The 18,271-nt window shown below is 44.3% G+C and overlaps 1 protein-coding gene across 1 annotated transcript in view; it reads left to right on the forward strand.

Moving 5' to 3' along the window:
• The window catches only part of LOC127682917 (myomegalin-like), a 177,305-nt gene that overhangs the window by 20,234 nt on the left and 138,800 nt on the right, over nucleotides 1–18,271 (forward strand). Inside the window, exons 2-3 of the mRNA XM_052179661.1 lie at nucleotides 929–984; nucleotides 2,966–3,117. Of these exons, the coding sequence (XP_052035621.1) occupies nucleotides 929–984; nucleotides 2,966–3,117 (208 nt within the window). The remainder of the gene's footprint in view (nucleotides 1–928; nucleotides 985–2,965; nucleotides 3,118–18,271) is intronic.

Below are 18,271 nucleotides of genomic sequence, written 5' to 3' on the forward strand. Positions count from 1 at the left end.
TGTAAAACCCTCACACTTGTTGCTTGGGGTCTTGATGCCCCCTCCCCTGGCTCCCCACCCCCACCCCATACGCCCTTGGCCACTTGAGTCACCTCAGAAGAGGGAGTCTCAGGTCAGATTGGCCTGTGGCCAACGCTGTATGGAATTGTCCTGATTTCTGATCAGTGTGGGAGGGTTCAGCCCACTGTGGGCGGTTCCACCCCTAGGCAGGTAGTTCTGAGCTGTAAACGAATGCTGGCCGAACACAAGCCACAGGGCAAAGGGAGCCTCAGCCAGCAAACAGCTTTCCTCTGTGATTTCTGCCGCAATCACAGAAGTTCCTGCTTGAAGTCCTCCATGAATTTCTTTAGAGATGGACTATTACCTGGGACTGCAAACTGAAATAAACCCTTTCCTCCCCTAAGTTGCTTTCAGCCATGTTATCTATCACAGCAGCAGAGAAGCGAACTAGATAGAACACCGTTCTCTTTTCTCTCACTTCATACAGCCTCACTCCACATCTAGAACAATCTATGTGAAATCTAAGTATTTGATCTTTATTATTATTTAGTCTCTGAGAAGGTTCAGCTTGGTCCCGCTGTTCCCTGTGTCGCTCTGACATACCAGAGTCCTTCTTGACTAAGGACCCTCGCTGTTGCCTCCTGATAGAATATTCTTTTTGCTCCTGCCCTTCATGGGGTTGCTGCCCTCCTTATCTGGTTTTAAAGGTCTCTCTTGCCAAGTCTTCACACCAGTTACATTCTCTTACACTTTTGCCATCATTGACCACAACAGCAGTGAAGACCTTTGGCAAGAGTGTAAGGAGTACCGGTGAAGAAATGGGAGAGGCCAGCACACAGATGTGTCGTCGTCATATATCAGAAATAGGAGGAGCCTTGTAACATGTACCTCATTAATTACACTAATTAACGCATGTTTTCTTTTACAGACATTATTTCGGAGAAGATGATGGAGAGATGGTACCCAGAACAGGCAGTGCAGCAGGTAAGGATGCCGTGGACCAGGCCCTTCTCCATCACTGCTTCTTGCCAGTTACCATTCCCTTGATTTGGGGCTCTTCCAGTCCAGAATGGGAGTCTCCTCAAAATTTTTATGAATTTCCAAATCTGCACACATCACTGAAGTATATAATTCCCTAGTTGGAAATCCCTGGTATGTAATTTTATGTGCTAGGAAACAGCACAGTACAGTCAGTCATAACCCAAATATTTCTGTGAATTCTTCATACTTTTAATGAGGCTAGGATTGCAAGATCAAAGTTGCTTGCAAATGAGTAAAATAAATTATGCCCTCAAAATGAAATCTCTACTCTGATGCCCTATTAAAATGGGTATAATAATGATGTCACTCTCAGAGATAAGATTAAATGACTAAAATTTTTGTCTAGAAATAAGCACTTCCTAAATGTTGTTTACTATTCTTACTAATGATGTCATAATTATAGTACACTCACTGCTGCACATGTGCCAGTCAGCAGGGATGCTTCAATTGTAAAATGAAAGTGCAAACAGAGCTCTCCCTCCCTCCCTCCCTCCCTCTCTCTCTCTCTCTCTCTCTCTCCCTCTCTCTCTCTCTCTCTGTTTCTCTCTCCCTCTCTCTCTCTCTCTCTCTCTGCCATAAGACTAGAAGTTTCAATTTCTCTTTCATAATTTGTAGATTTGCCTTTACTTTTTCTTCAAAGTTCCTTTTGCACTTAACCCGCATGCAGGTAAATCTCTGCGGAGCACATGCAAAGGTTCTAGGTCGGTGATGGGAACGCGGGCGATTGGAACATGTCTGTGCTTCTTGGTCCCTGTTCTTATGCTAACTGTGTTTGACACCTTTCTGTTGCTGTGGAGCGATACTTGAGGAAAGCAGCTGGAAGGGCGCACTGCCTTTGCCTCCTGGTTTCAGGGGCCTGTGGTTGCTTGGCTGTTTCCCACTTGGCCTGTGGTGAGGCAGGCCTCCATAGCAGGAGTCCATAGGAGGAAATATGACCACCGCAGGACAACTGAGCAGCAAAGACAGAGGCAAAGGCCCAGGGTCCCAACAACCTCTTCAAGGACTTGCCCCAGAAACCTGCCTTCCTTCCATTGGCTCCAGTTTCCACCCCCACAAGTGCTATAGGGTGTCCAGCGAGCCTTTAGCGTTTGAGCTTTTGAGGAACATCCAAACACGATTGAAACCATGACACAGTTCTTTTTGGCAAGTTCACAACTGGGACAGAAGGAGACAGAGGAAGGAAGGGAGAAAGAGGAAGAAAAAGAGCACAAGGATGATTTTCTTTAAAGTCTACTTTACTCCTGTGTCTAGATAGCTTCGCGATGAAGTCAGGGCCACAGCTAGCTTCTCATGGAGTCAGGGCCGTCCAGGGCCCACTTGTTTTCACTTGTCCTCAGACTGGAATTCCATGTCATGTGTGCCGTGTGGGTCTTATTCTTCTTGTTGCAAAGAGAATAGTTTGGTTAATAGCAGCACGGCAGCTCATTGTTTCCTTCTATCAACCAAGAAAATATATATATATATATACTGAATGATTATGATTTTACCTCAGATCATAATCCCTGTGGTGCCCCCATCTGCGGCCATGTTTTGACGGGAGCAGAACACCAATTTCTTATCTTTACCCGTGCTCCTGCTCTGAAAACTTGGCTTTCAGCATCGTGAATACTGAGGTGGAAAGAAACTGAGAGAAGAAAAGCAATGTTGCAAGGCCTCGTTTCCTGACGTACGCCGTATAATTCTTGTGTGATTTCTCGGCCAGTCCATGTCACTTGGCCACCTGGGTAGAGACAGAGTATGACCATCATGTCACAAAGAGGCATGGATGGAAGCTGCGTCCCAGGATTTACGAGTCAGAGCAGCCAGGCTGCCTTTTTTATGGATTCTCTTTTTCTTATGTTTGTAGTTGCGAGCCTAGCCTCAAACGGCTGAGCCATCTCTCCAGCCCGAATGCTCTTTTTCTTACTGTTCTGTTTCCTTGCAGCTTTTCTCAGTGACACTAAAGATCGAGGTCCTCCGGTTCAGTCACAGACCTGGAGAAGTGCCGAGAAGATCCCCTTTGGGCAGGCACACTCCCTGAGAGCGTTTGAGAAGCCCCCTCTGGTGCAGACCCAGGCTCTTCGAGACTTTGAGAAGGTGAGACAGAAATATGGAATCAGGATTTTATATATAAAAAGATCTATATATAGGATTATGAGCTCAGTTATCATAATGGTGACCCATTCAGGGATGTATACACCCTAAGTATATTCTTTTAGCTCTTTGCTAGAGCCTGTGGAAGATCAATTGCTTGTACTGGTGAATTCTGTTTATTGGTCATTGCCCTAGTTCATTTTTTCAGACGAACCCAGGAAGGTTAAATGACACCTGGAGAAAGCTGTACTTGCGACATCGTGAGCTGAGGACACTTTTCTCTATTGCCAGCTCGGACAATGCTAGAAAGCTGTCTATTCTATCAGGGAACTCAACAAGAGCTGTTTGCTTTTTAGCAAAAATCAGGTAAAGCTGCTTCAGACTCTGTGTGGTTTGAACAGCTATGGCATTCATAGATTCATGTTTTTGAATGCTTTGGCCATAGTAGAGGGGTAAAATTAGGAGGTGAGGCCTTAAATGGAGGAGGTGTGGCCATATTGGAGGAGGTGTGGTCTTCTTAGAGGAAGTGTGTAACTGTGGAAGCAGGCAGGCTTTGATGTAGACCTCTTGGCTCCTCCAGCACCAAGTCTGCCAGCACTGCATGATACCATGATTCCCACCATGATGATATTGGACTAAACTTCTGAGTTTAGCCGACCCCAATTTTTGTTTTCTAAGAGTTGGCATGATCATGGTGTCTCTTCACAACAACAGAAATCCTAAGATGGACTTCTTAAATATTCATAGATCTGCCCAAGTGTAGTGCAAATTCCCAGCTCCCTGCAAGCCAGGTTGGCCCTTGGAAGTCTGTACAATAGAACCTGTATTTATACCACCCAAGAGGAGACACTCAGAAAGTATCATGCCCATGTTCTAAAAAAAGAAACAGGTCTTTGGTGCCCTCTGGGGGATACCCAAGGAGCGGGCATCTCTTGAGTACTTGTACATAGGTTTTCAGACCAATGGGTTTCCTTTTAGTCCACAAGGGTTAGCTATGAACATAGCACAATAAAATCACATTTTCAAAAGGAGTTGTGTTAGCATGCATTTACTATCTTTCCTCAAGTCATAATTACAGACATTCACTAGGACCACAAACACATGCTTCCAGATACTCCGTGGGTGATAATGGTGACAGGAGTAAGCGTGGTCTTATCTCCCCTCCCCCTTTGGATCTGCCGCTGCTCAAAGGGCAGTGCTTCTCAGAGCATCTCAGCAGCTGTGAGGGGTGCCTCTGAAAGGCAAGGTGTGTTCCAACTCCTTTTGGTGAGACCTTAGAAGTGAGGAATGTCAGATCCACTGATGGGATGAATGGCTAGATGCTGTGGGGCTGAGCTGGGGGACTAGCACGGTCAGCTAGAGTCCAGATATAACCCCTGAGTCCTCTGCTTTTATAGTTCAGGTCTTATATGAGGAATTAATCCTTATGTCTCAATTCTGAGAGTCACTGTCAGGTATAAGGCTATGGCTCCAAGAAAGGGCCAACCAGAGGCATTATAAGCCCTCCAGATGTTAAGAGAGAAATAGCAGAACTAAATTGCTGGTTCATGGAGTGCTAAAATGTGTGTTCACCCTTAAACATGCACATCTATTTTGTCTATCTGAGCACCTCCACAGGAGGACTTGACAATCAGAAGGATCATTGGCTTGGAAAGCATTACTGAGCATTAGAACACATTCCAGTGCCCTACCCTAGAAATGGAAAAAATATCAGGACATGGTCTGTAAGTTTTAAAACATATATTCCATGGCCTTGGGATAAAGGGTGGGTAGGGGCTTCCGCAGTGAACTATGTTGAAGGTTCTGTACCAGACAGGGCTTCCTGCCTCTAGGGCTTGTCGAGCATGTCAAAGTGGCACAGGCTTGGGATGAGAATCTAGGATTGATTCCTCCTGATCTGAACAAGAAGCATTCGATAATGTCCCTGCCCTTCATTCTCGTGTTAGGAAGTCTAGACAGTGCATGACTAACAACATAGTAATGTAACAACATAACTGCAAATAACAATGTGGTCTGTAACAATAAGGACCATATAATTTGAGATACAGAGAGAGTGTGTATAATCTTATTCAAGGACTGTGGAAGAGCTTTCTAGCAGAGAGCACCTATTTATTATAGATGCTGGGTTTAAGTTTTCTAGTCAGAGATATAAAATTCCAAATGAAGGGGACATTTAGGGGAAAGGAAGAAGGATATGCACAGAATGAGTCCGAGAGAGGCTGGGCTAGAGGGAGATTAAAAAGTAGAGTCTGAATGAGAAAAGAAGATATATTAAAGGAACTGGCTCAGTAAACAGAGATTCACCAGTCATATGATTCTTTTGAAAATGTTTTCTGATGAAGGAATTCTAGGGAGTTACCTGGGAGTTACTCTGATTTCAACATGTTCTGTATTACTATTGCTGTGATGAAACACCCCAATCAAAGCAACTTGTGGAGAAAAGGATTTATTTGGCTTACACTTCCACATCACTGTTCATCATCAAAGGAAGTAAGGACAGGAACTCAAATAGAGCAGGAGCTGATGCGGAGGCCATGGAGGGGTCTATTTACTGGCTTGTGCTCCATAACTTGCTCAATCTGCTCTCTTGTAGAACCCAAGACTACCCAGCCCAGGGGAGTTCTAACCCACAGCCCAGGGGAGTTCTAACCCACAGTGGACTGGGCCATACCCCATAAATCACCAATTAATAAAATTCCCAATAGTCTTGCCTGCTTACAGCCCTATCTTCTGGAAGCATTTTCTTAATTGAGGTCCCCGCCTTTCAGACTACTATGGCTGTGTCAAGTTGACATAAAAAAGTAAATGACACACTATATGATGGCCATAGTTTTGTTTTGAATGAGTGAATTTATTATATTATGTGCACAGGAGGCCAAAGTAAGAGGAAATAGCAAGTGAGATAGATAGATAGAAAGTTAGATAGATAGAAAGTTAGATAGATCAATAGATTTGATAGGTAGACAGGTAGATTAGATAGATCAATAGATTGAGATAGATTTATCAATAGATAGATCAATAGATAGGTAGATAGGTGGGTGGATGGATAGACAGACAGACAGACAGAGCAAACGTGATTAAATTGGATACCCAAAACATTCAGCAACAGTCAACTGGAGAAGCCCCTTAAGGTGGTCCTAGAGTTCCCAATACTGATCCCTGGCAGAGCACACTGGGTAAGGATCTCTGGTAAGAGAACGAATAGCAATAGCTAGAGATACCATCATCAACTCGGGTACTCTAACATCCAGCAGAAACTGACTGGCCAGGCTGAAACAATCAGCTGGGGGTTTGCTTGAGCCTTCTCTAAGCATGAGCTTCTCACATAGGAGCTTCCCATGGATACATTTTTAGCTTCTCTTTCCCTCTGTGGCGAGTTTTATAACATGGGACAAGCCTCCGTTGGAGCCGGTTTACCTTCTAGCTGCTCTAAGGGCAGTGTTCCTGCTCTTGGGCTGTTTTGCTCTTCTTCCTCCTCCCTGTCCCAGAGTTAGGGAGGCCCAGCTAATCGGAAGACAATGGGCATGAATGTGTTTGGGTCTGAAGTGGGTGAGGGAGCAACCCCGCTTCCAGAGCCAATGTCTGGGCATGCTCCATGAGCATGACAACATACCCACATAATTCTGCGTGACACAAAGTAAGATCCAGCAGACCCAAAATGTAGACGCTGGTGTGCTGTGGAGCCAGAACATAATTAGTCGGGGAAAATATCAATAACTCCGTCTTAGGGTTTTAATGCTGTGAAGAGATACCATGAGGCAACTCTTATAAAGGCAAACATTTAGTTGGGGCTGGCTTTCAGTTTCAGAGGTTCAGTCCATTGTCATCATGGTGGGGATCACGGCAGCATGCAGGCAGACCTGGTGCTGGAGTTGCCAAGAGTTTTACATCTTGATCTGAAGGCAGCCAGGAAAAGATTTTGATTCCACAGTAGGTGAAACTTGAGTATAGAAACCTCAATGTCTGTCCCCACAGTGACCCACTTCCTCTAACAAGGCCACACCCACTCCAACAAGGTCATGCTTCCTAACAGTACCATTTCACATGTCCAAGCATCCAAACACATGAGTCTGTGAGGCCACAGATGTTAATGTATAAACGTGACAAAAGGAGTTGGATGGATGAGCCAGGGGCTCTCTTTTCTGTGTGTTCATTCTCGACACTCTGGTCAACACTAGCAAGTGAATTAAATAGGGGTGGATAGTGACTGCTTGGAGGGCTTAGGAAGGAACTGCTCAGCCTTACTTTCTGGGTATCAGGTGCTAATGAAGGGTCCCACTTGGGAATGAAATTCTAAGTTCCTCTGTTAAAGCTGATCCAGATTAGAATTCTATCAGATCTTCCCAGCTAAGCAGGAAATTCCTTTCATATCATAATATCATCTCACACATTCATTGTGTGAATCAAAGTCCCGACCCCTACATGATATACAGCTGTCTTCTTCTATGGCTTTGTTTCTGGTTGTTTCTCTGCCTGGAAACCATTCTTTCCTTCTCTACCTGGTCAACGCCTGTTTATCCTTCAAATTTTGACTAAGACATTGTGTTTCTCCTTTTGTTTGTTAGGATGGTTTTTCTAATCATAAAGCATATTCTAATTCAGACTCTGTGCTGGCCCTCAGCCAGTCTATTGCATCTAATGTAATGTGGTATACAATGTGTACTCAATAAATGTTCATCAGCAAATTTGTTGAAAACTATTGAAGACCAACTAACTATTCCCGTAGATCTCGTGGCTCTCTTGCCATGACTCGGTATCTATCATGAGTGACAGATTTTAAAGCAGGTATCTGTGCGTTAATGATGGAGCAGGAGGGGAAAATGCCATTCAGGCACTGACAAAGCCAGAGAGCTAGAAGAAGGGAAGGAAACAAAGACTTTTAAAAATACTTTTTGATGGGACTAATTAAGAGAATTGTGTCCCTAGCAAATAATAATAAATGATATTCGTGAAGTACTTTCTATATACTCAAGATTTTTCTAAATCTGTAACATGCTATTTCAACTAGTTCTGGCTCACTTTCCTAATTTAGGAGATAGATAATCATATTACATCCATTATACCAGCGAAGAGACCAAAGCTCAACTAATTCACTGGAAATCATGCAGGTCTAAAGTGACAGGGCTGAAATAATGCTGCTGCCTCCAGGTGTCTTGGGAGATGGAAGGACCGTTCAGGGAGGGGTTTCCACTGGTGAGAGTGTACAGTGTGGCTTTATACACAGCTCAGGACGGTCCAAGCTAGAAAAGAGCTCAAAAAGGGTGTGTGTCTTTGGCTATAAAATCAAGAGCAGGCCTCCGCTACCTTCCCCTGATTACCTACTTTCTAACAACGATGTCTTTAATATGAACATGCCCTCAAAACCACCAGCAGCATTCTCTAGCTGTACACTGAAGCCAGCTTTCTCTGGCAGGCTGCTGATTCGAACCACAGTGAGTCAGCCTTGTGAGGCCCCACTCATCCTGACAAACTTTTCCACATGGGTCACAAAATCTATAGGAGGAAAAAAGAAAGAAGAAAGGAAGGAAGGGAGGGAGGGAAGGAAGGAAAGGAGGGAAGGAAGGAAAGGAGGGAAGGAAGGAAAGGAGGGAAGGAAGGAAGGAAGGGAGGAAGGGAGGAAGGAAGGAAGGAAGGAAGGAAGGAAGGAAGGAAGGAAGGAAAAAGACTAAACCAAAATAGGAAGAATTCTTCCCTCAGGGAATTGCATTATTACAGTTGAGCATCCTTTGCTAATTTTGGTGAATCTGAGTCATGTTAGGGTCTGCAGTTTTCATATGTCTTGTTTACCTCTAATCACAGCCTCGAAACATTGATGCTACTGGCAAAGTGCATTTTATTTTTGAAAGGGGCCTTAGACTTTCATTATCATAGCATCTTAAGTATACCAGTTTAGATTCCACAGATGTCTTCAGACATCTGCAACATTATTAGACAAGAGGAGAAAATTCTAAACTTTGAATATCCACAAGCATAGTTGGTATTTATTCTTTTAAAATGTGATGCAGTCATTCCACAGACTGTCAGCAAAGTTTCACTCCTAACTTAACGTATAAAATTATTCAATTTTTTTCTTAAAAACTATGGAGCAAAAACAATGGTCTGGTGTTCAAATTAAAGCACATTGTAATGTAATCGATGCTATGATGGAAGTCAAGTGTCTTAACAAAATATGTAGCTTAGGTGTTTAGAGTGAATCTGGGCTTGGTACAGGGGAAGGTTCCTAGAGAAAACTACACTTGTCTGAGGACCTGAAAGAGTGTGTAAAAGAGAAAACAATATAATTTTAGCTTTCTCTTGGAGTAATTCTCAAATGTGAAGACACCCTGGTATAAGGGGTGTCCTGTTCCTGAGGCAAAATGTCAAAGAAATGCTTACAAGGAGAATATGGAAACGACCGAGTGATTTGAACTACAGAAAGTTATTTTGATTAGTCGCAGTCACAAAGCTCCCTCAGTTGATCTGATCCATTAGAAAGTCTTCATTTGTATAGTTTCTTATGCTTATTTAGGTTGATTGACACTTCTGGTTGTTGGGCTTCGGTTCTGGTCTTAATAATGGCCTTTAAAAAAGCCAAGCTTCTACTACATTTGAAAATCAAGGTCACTGTGCCTGGGGTCTCTGGGGCTGCTCTTCGTTTTAATTTTGTTAAACAGAAGGAAGGCAGGTTAGGGACTGATATGGAACGTGAAGGGACCAGTGAGGAACTTTCCATGCAGAAGAAAAAGCATGAGCCAGGCAGTGGATGAGGGGAGGAACTAGAGCTAGTCGACAGCCTGAGACCACGCTGACAAGGACCGTGGAGAGGAGTGGAGAGTAGAGAAGAAAACAGAAAGGTCTATACGGCCTGTGAAGTATCTAAAGACTTTAAAATTTGCCCAGTCTTAACTGGGAAGTGTTTAAAATAGTTTACCAGGAAGATGTTGAAATCAGATTTGTCTCCCCCCTCCTTTTTTAAAAAATTATTTTTATTTTATGTATATTGGTATTTTGCTGCATATATGTCCCTCATATATGAGGGGTGTCCTATCCCCTGGAACTGGCGTTACAGGCTAGAATGAGCTGCCATGAGGGTGCTGGGCATTGAACTCAGCTCCTTTGATAGAGCCACAAAATCTATTCTGTCTTTTCATTACCAGATATGGAGATTAAGAGTGTCTGATACATAGTAGGTATGCTGTGCTAGGTTATGCCAACCACTAAGAAAGAGAGCAACTGGAAATCTTGATGTAATGTGATGTGGTGTGGTGTGTGTGTGTGTGTGTGTGTGTGTGTGTGGTGGTGTGTGTGGTGTGTGTGTGTAGATGTGTGTGTGGAGTGTGTGTGTGTGTGTGTGTGGTGTGGTGTGTGTGGTGTGTGGTGTATGATATGTGTATGTGGTGTGTATGTGTGTATGGTGTGTGTGTGTAGATGTGTGTGTGGTGTGTAGTGTGTTTGTGTATGTATGGTGTGTGTGTGGTGTGTGTGTATGGTATGTGTGGTGTGTGTGTGTGTGTAGATGTGTGTGGTGTAAGGTGTGTGGTGTATGTATGTGTGTAGATGTGTGTGTGGTGTGTGGTGTGTTTGTGTGTATGTATGGTGTGTGTGTGGTGTGCGTGTGTGGTATGTGTGGTGAGTGTGTGTGTGTGTGTGTGTGTGTGTAGGTGCACATGCACATACACACAGAGGACAGAGGAGACTAAACTACTGTCCAGGTCCTTCTCCACCTTACCTTTGAGGCACAGCCTCTTACTGAACCCGAAGCTCACAGGCAAACAGAGCCATGTGCCTGGCTTTTACAAGTTTTCTGTGCATTTGAACTCAGGTCCTCTCCCTTTCATAGCAAGTGTCCTTGCTTACTGAACCAGCTCCCCAGCCCCCAGGTTACTGAAACCTGTGAGGCGTGAGCAAGAGGACTGCTTGGTAGCTTCCCTCTATTGCAGCTCAGCAAACGAGCTCTCTAAGTTGAGCCCACTGTGGACACACCCAAAGTCCTGGTATTGTTGACTGGTAAAGGATCTAGTTTGGAGCCAGAGTACTTGATTACTCTCAGCTCACTGTGACCCACCTGTCACTTCTGCAGAGATGCTCACTTTCCTGTCTCTGGCAGTGCTATTTCTGGCTGGGCCATCTATTTTTGGTGGCCAGGGAAGTTGTTTGCTTTGTTTTGTTTTTATATATCTCCAGTGCTCTGGTGTGAGGGGATTGATGACACCTTGTTATTCCAGGACTGTGGGTGTGTGAGCGTGGGGGAGGGATGGCATAAGGGACATCATATGAGCCCTCATCCTCTATGCAAGTGAGGACGCCGCCCAAGATGGGCTTACACATGAGCCCTCTTGTCATCAGGCTGGCTATTTCCAGAGTGTGGGCATCAGTGTGCTTCTGAGTTGTAGGGCCGAGAGGGGGATGGGTTTCATAGTTTGGCATTAAATGACTCTGGCGCTTCAGGAATGATGTGGTAGTTTAGTCTCTTATTTGTTTACTGTCCAGGCCCTTGTAGAATTCATAGCTGGCATCTGGGATGCTGAGCAGAGACTCTGTTGCAGGGAAAGGGTTTGAGGAATGCAAGAACAAATTGCATGATTTTTGATTCTTCTTGTTAGACTGTTAGTCCTGGGAAGATGCCATACATGTTCATGCAGATCGCCTAGTGGGTATGATTTCCTTGTGTCAAAATGTAGAGTGGATCCTGTTTTGGACCATTTTATCTGAGGATTAAAGTAAAACTTTCTTATGATAAAACTTAACCGTAACTAGTGGATATTGAAGGCCACTTAGGATATGTAGGTAGACTTTCTGTGAGAGCCTGTGGTCCATTTAGGATCAGCTATTTCATATTCACTGGTTTTGATTTTATATATGTGTACCACTTGCACACAGTGCCCTTAGAGATGCTGGCTCCCCTGGAGCTAGCGTTACAGATGGTTGTGAATCACCCATGGGTGCTGGGAACCAAACCTCAAGTCCTAAACAAGAGCAGTCAGTGCTCTGAACTGCTGAGCCGTCTGTCTCTTCAGCTCCAATAACACTTAACATTTCTATACTGTCTATTCTAAGCCACATGCCTTAGTAAGTTGAGTTTAGCTATCACCAATAAATGATTTTATTTGTGATAAATAAAACAGTCTTTTCTAAGATGCAAAGAATTAGGAAAGTTTCTCTTCTGGCTTTGTCTTCTTCTTCTTCTTCTTTTTTTCTTTTGGAATGGCAGCTTTATTAGAACTCAATTTAAGTACCACACAAAATTTATCCTTGGAGAATGTACAATTCCAGTTGTGCACTTGTCAATTGTTCCCTAATTCCAGAACATCTCTATACCCAGAAAGAAGCCTCATGCTCATTGCAGCCTCTCCATATTTTCCCCTCCCCCTGTCCCCTGAAAACCACTAGTCTAGCGTTCCCCATAGATCTCCATGCTGAGCATTTCCTACAGTGGAGTTATTCAGCCTCTGGCCTTCTGTGCCTGCCTTTTCCCATTAGTACGTGCTTTTAGGACATGCCCATGTGGTAGCACCTCATTCTTAAGGCTGAATAGTGTTCTGTTATAGGGATGCCCTAAGTTTTTTATGCATTTGTCAGTGTAAGGACATTTTGAACATTCCCACTTTGAACTCTCAGGAATGGTGCTGGGGTGAGCGTTGTACTCAGGCTTTACAGGGCCATTTATGTTAATTCCCTGGATCTGTAATGAGGAGAGGGTTTCTGGGCCATACAGTAACTCTGTGCAATTTTCTGAGCGCTGACTTTGATGTATTTATCTTGAAAATAGAGAGAAGGGTTTTTTTTGTTTTTTTTTTTTAAAGTATGTACAGAAGTCTCAAGAAGGTCCCCCAAGGGCACAGGGGCAATTACTTACAGTTTAGATGGAATTTGGAAAGGTATTGGAGGCCTGAGATGGAAGAGGAAGTACCTCATTAGTCACGGGTGTGTCATAGGCTCATAGAGGTCACAGGTGTCCCAGCTGAGGTCCTGATAACTGTGCAATATGGAGCGGCCCAATTGCAGGAAGTGTGATCTGGTGTCATCATGTTGAAAGTATTTTGAATTGATACTGCTTTTGCTCCAGGATTGCCTGTCACCAGCCCCCACCTGGCTACCCTTTCTTTCTGCCTTTGCTCTGGGAGGAGACCAGGCTACCAGCCCCCTCTTGAGACCCTGAATCCTTGGATAAAAGACACACACTCTTGTTTTTTTACAGTTTGCCTTCTTGGCACAGTTGCTGGGCACTACTATCTCCTGCCTGGAAACATGTGCCGTATCAATTTCTTAACTCAGTATCTTCCACCTGCCCTAAACTTAGTGGCTACATCCATCTGGACCCTGCCAAACATCTGTGACTATGTGCCTATGGTAGTGGCCCCAGCCCTGGCTCCTCCTGAGACCTCACAAGGCTGTTGCGTTCTTCTCATTCTTCTCGTTCACAAAGCATGGTGAAACCTCCCCTCCTCGCTTCCCTCCTTTTCTTCTGTGACCCGGAAGTCTACCTGTACCTTTTACCCAGCAATTGACTCCTGGTTTTCTTTACTAACAAATCAAGAACCAATCAGGGAACAAGACCTTAGCATCAGCACCGCCCTTTTATCATCATGCTTACTTTTGTACCTCAAAGGTGGTGTTAAGGATGTAATGAAATAACATGCACGAAAATGCTACCTACATCGTAAATCCTATGCAAGGTGATTGTTGTGGGCACTACTATCTCTCACCTGGAAACATGTGCCGTATCAATTTCTTGTATACGTATAATTGTGTCTAAGGAATCACAGTAATTAAACATTCAAACACAGGAGAATCAAGTTGGCCAGAGATCTTAAAAGTTCTCTCTTGCTGATCTGTGAAGACTTTGAGTAATGTCTTTGACAAGCGATTAGTGGTCCCATCAAATCCTTCTCCAGAGAGGAAGTTTACTATCTCTCATACAAAAATACTCAGTATCATGTGGTATGTGGCCATAAATTCACAATGTGTAATGCTACTAAAGAGGTGATCGATCTTTACAAAATGAATGTTTTCCCCTGCCCCTGACTCCTTGTAATTCCTAGTTTTGCTTCTTTTAGGGAAGTTTTATTTATTTGTTTGTTTGTTTGTTTGTTTGTTTTTTTGAGACAGGGTTTCTCTGTATAGCCCTGGATGTCCTGGAACTCACTCTATAGACCAGGCTGGCCTCGAATTCAGAAATCCACCTGCCTCTGCCTCCCAGAGTGCTGGGATTACAGGCGTGCGCCACCACCGCCCGGCGGCAGTTTTATTTTTTATGAACTGTTTCATAAGCAACAAGACTGCATGAAGGATAATGAACTAATTGTTAAAATAGCCACCTTCTAAAAGTTATCGATGCAAATGTCAAATGTGGCTGCAGTCCTCCAGTCCCTGAGGCCCGCCCCCCACCTCCTACTTTTTCATTCTCAATCTCTGAGGCTCCCCCAACTCACACAGTTAGAAAATACAAAGCCCTAATTTGAACTTAAGTGTCCTTGGCTCTAAAGTGATTGGTTTTTGCACAGTTTGTGTTGTTGCATTTGGATGTATTTGCATATGATCTCATATTATTTTTAATAAGTAGATAATTAGCTATCAGGGGTATAGTAGGTATCTTTCTGGTTGCCATAACCAAATACCAGACAAGAATGAAGGAAGGAGAGTTTCCCTCACAGTGTGAGAGGGGGCGTTGCAATGAAAGCAGCCCTGGCTGCTAAGGGAGCACGAGGTGGCTAGTTACGTGCCACCCACAGGCAGGAAGCAGAGAGACAGATGCTTCGCTCAGTCAGACAGGGCCCCAGAACACGGTGGGTGTAGTAGATCCATATTCAGGGTGGCTCTACCCTCCTTAGTTAAGCCTTTCTAGAAGTTCCCTCAAAAATTGTCCATGCCAATCTCAGGTAATCTAAATACATCACACAGGGATGCTAAAAACATTTTCCTTCCATTTCTTGGTTTGCCATTTAAGGCTGCCCCCCCCCAAAAATACAAAATATGAAATATCACTGACATCCAGTGAGTTAGTTGAGTTTAAACTATAGAATTTATATTACAGTTGAAAAGAAAGAGTCTATTCAGATGATTAATCAATTCCAGTGAAGAGGAGCATGTTTTTAGGATAAAAATTACTAAGAGAATAATATGTTTTCAAGCAGTTCCATTATAGGAGCTATCTGGGGGGTCTGAGTATGATTAAACGAATGTCAGGCTGAGTTCTTTAAAGGCTGACTTGACAGTTGGTTATGTTAATGGAGCATGACATACGACAGCTGGGTGGTAATTCTCTTCCCACTGCTGGCAACGGTGGAGTCATTATTACAGTCGCATTTCAAGACTGGACTGATATATTATGGAAGATGTAGAAAGAGGAAACTCAGGAAGGAACAGAGGAGAGCCGTTTATCTCAGGAAGGCAAATGTTTTGAAAGAAGAGTAAAGAATCTGAAATGTAGTGAAGGCAAAAGAAAGAGCTAAGTGGACACGCTTCGAGCCTGGAGTTTCTGTCCTGAGCAAAGTGGACCTTCTCCAGACACACGAGCCTGGAGGCCCTGAAGTGCCAGGGCACGGATACAGCCCAGTGCGGGAGGTTTGGCTTGCAAAGCTACAAAACAAAAACAGTAAACAAGCAAACAAAAACCAAAAAGAAAAAAAGAAAAAGAAAGAAAGAGAGAGAGAGAGAGAGAGAGAGAGAGAGAGAGAGAAAGAGAAAGAGCCTTGCTGATCTGCAGTCCCTGGCCCTCCCTACCCCACCATCTTTCGCCTCATCTCCTCATCCCTACTCTCTCATCAGAACCTGCCTCAAAGAGGAAACTCTTACTCTGACTGCTAAGGTGTCCTCTGCAGGGGCCTCTCCAAGGGCTACAGGCCCTAGACTTGACTCTCTGTCCTCTTACATTTCGCTTCTCCATGCCGCCTCGGGTCTTCTTTCTTCATGGAGAAAGAAGTACCAGTTCTCTGTGGAACCTTCCCTGGAAGCCCTTCCCCCAACCCCCAACTAATTCATTTCCTTCTTCCTGTTTGTGGAGTTCGAAGTGTCCTAGGGTTGTAATTTTCACATACTCATTGGTTCAGATCTCTTGTAGCAAGTTCAGATTGTCCACTGTTAACATTAGTTTGCTAGAGTACTTTTATATGTAAAACAACCCGTTTCTAAGAAGAAATGATGGCAGGGATGCAGATAGGATTTAAGTCTAATCAAACCCACCGAGAACAGAGAAGCCAGTAATGTACTTGCCTGTCTGCTTTCATTCAGCACTCGCGTATCGAGGGCCTCCTGTATACTAGGCATTATTTTTGGTACTGGGAGTAAAGCAGAGCCACCCCAGTTTTTTCACAGAGTGCATGCTGACCATGAGAAAGTTAAGGTAAATGGGTCAATGCAGAATCTAAGAGATTATAGTGGAGTGGACTCCCAGGGTGATAAGGACAGCTGACCTGAGGCGCGGGGTGGGCCCTAGTCTTAAATGGGGCACTTCATCGGAAGAAGACTTGGCAGCTATCTAGGGGAAAAGCCCAGTACACTGAAGGACCAGCCGTCTCCGAGGCCCCAAGGGGCAAGACTCTTTACTGGTTTTGAGAAAGAACTAGAAGAGCCAGTGTAGCAGGGACAGCATGTGCAGGTGGGAACTCACAGAGGGAAGGGAAGGAGAGGGGAGGAGTGGGATGGGAGGGGCCTAGATGCACCTGAGCCTGCATTTTAAGGGCCACCATCACCATCTACATGGAGTTAGACCGGGAGAGGATGGCAACTTCCAGCAGAGAAGCAACATGGTGCATTTCAACTTGGTCACAGAGGCGCTGTGCTCAGGACAGGTGATCAGCATCAGGGACAGAAGCAGGGACACTGGGAAAGGGGGACTGCTCTAGTAACTGAAGGAGAGGCCATGGGTACCGGGAAAGGGGCCTATTCAAGCAACTCAGAGGAGAGGTCACAGGATCTGGGACAGCATGGAAGAGATGCTGTGGTGGTGGCACGTGGCATCTGTGATCTGTATTTCTAATACATGTGTTATAGACAGTGGGATTTGCAGTCACGTGAGATGGTGTCTGTGAGAGAATGATCCAGAAGCAACTCAAAAGCTTTGGTCTCACCAACCGCAAATCTTGACTTGCAGCACATTGGAACTGGCTCCAACGAGGAAAGATGTTGTCTAGGGTTGATCAAGAATTCAGGTTTAGATGTCCCGAGTAGGAGATATTAATGTTCAGGTGGTAATTTCTGCCAATCTCACAGAAGTTCTCATGGGCATAGGAACTTAGGAAGGTAAGTGAACAAGATATAATTTTCCTACAACTACCATTTTAAGAAAGATGGTTTCTTAATTAAAAAGAAACTTTTACAAAGTTTCAAATTCAACAGGAGATGTGGAGGGAGATTGTTCTCTTGAGGTCACAGATTTATTTAATGCTAGAAGAGAGTGTGCTGGGATCTGAAGGGAAGGGGTGGGCTTCACACAGTCCGGAAGGGCTTTCGGGAAGGGGAGGGACAGTGTCTGGCACTGTGGAGAAGTGAGGAAGATCTAGTTCATGTGTGACTTAGAGAGCTCAGGGAGGTGTGGAGGAGGGGCACTATTCATTATAAGATCAGCTGGAAGGGGGCAGTGTGTCCTAGCCCTTTATGTTTGAGGTATGAAAGTTCTTGGCACCTGTCATTTTCCTGAGATCTACATTAGGAGGAATATCTAGGCAAGCTAACTCATTGTTAAGAAAGTGGATTAGTAAATCATATCAGAAAATACAGAGTACTTATCTACTCATTAACTCCAGTGAATATTTTAGGGCGCACTTATAAATACAAAGCCAAGAGAGCACAGGCACAAAATCAAAATATTCCTTGCCAGCCCCCAAACCACTCTGCTCTGATTGAAATAATCATAAGCAGCCTGTAGCCACACTGTGGGATGGCTGTTACTGCAGAAGCGGTCTTCGGTTGCCACACCGGGTGTAAGAGCAGACATACACATACCTTGACTCGGATGGCCAGATATGAGTGGGGAGGTTAGAGGTTCCGTGGGAAGTCAGATGATTCTAAATAATCTCAGCAATCCACCAAGAGGGTGAGTGCAACATCAAAAGGCAGCATATGAACACTTGGTGTTTGCCTGACTGGGAGTTCAAAAGGGGAAGTCAGCCAGGGTAGGGAAAGTGTGATTTTGATGGAATTCCAACTAAGACTTGAAAAAAGAGAAGGGGTGGAAGGT

The sequence above is a fragment of the Apodemus sylvaticus genome, chromosome 4 (assembly GCF_947179515.1).
Source record: "Apodemus sylvaticus chromosome 4, mApoSyl1.1, whole genome shotgun sequence".
Lineage (NCBI taxonomy): Eukaryota > Metazoa > Chordata > Mammalia > Rodentia > Muridae > Apodemus > Apodemus sylvaticus.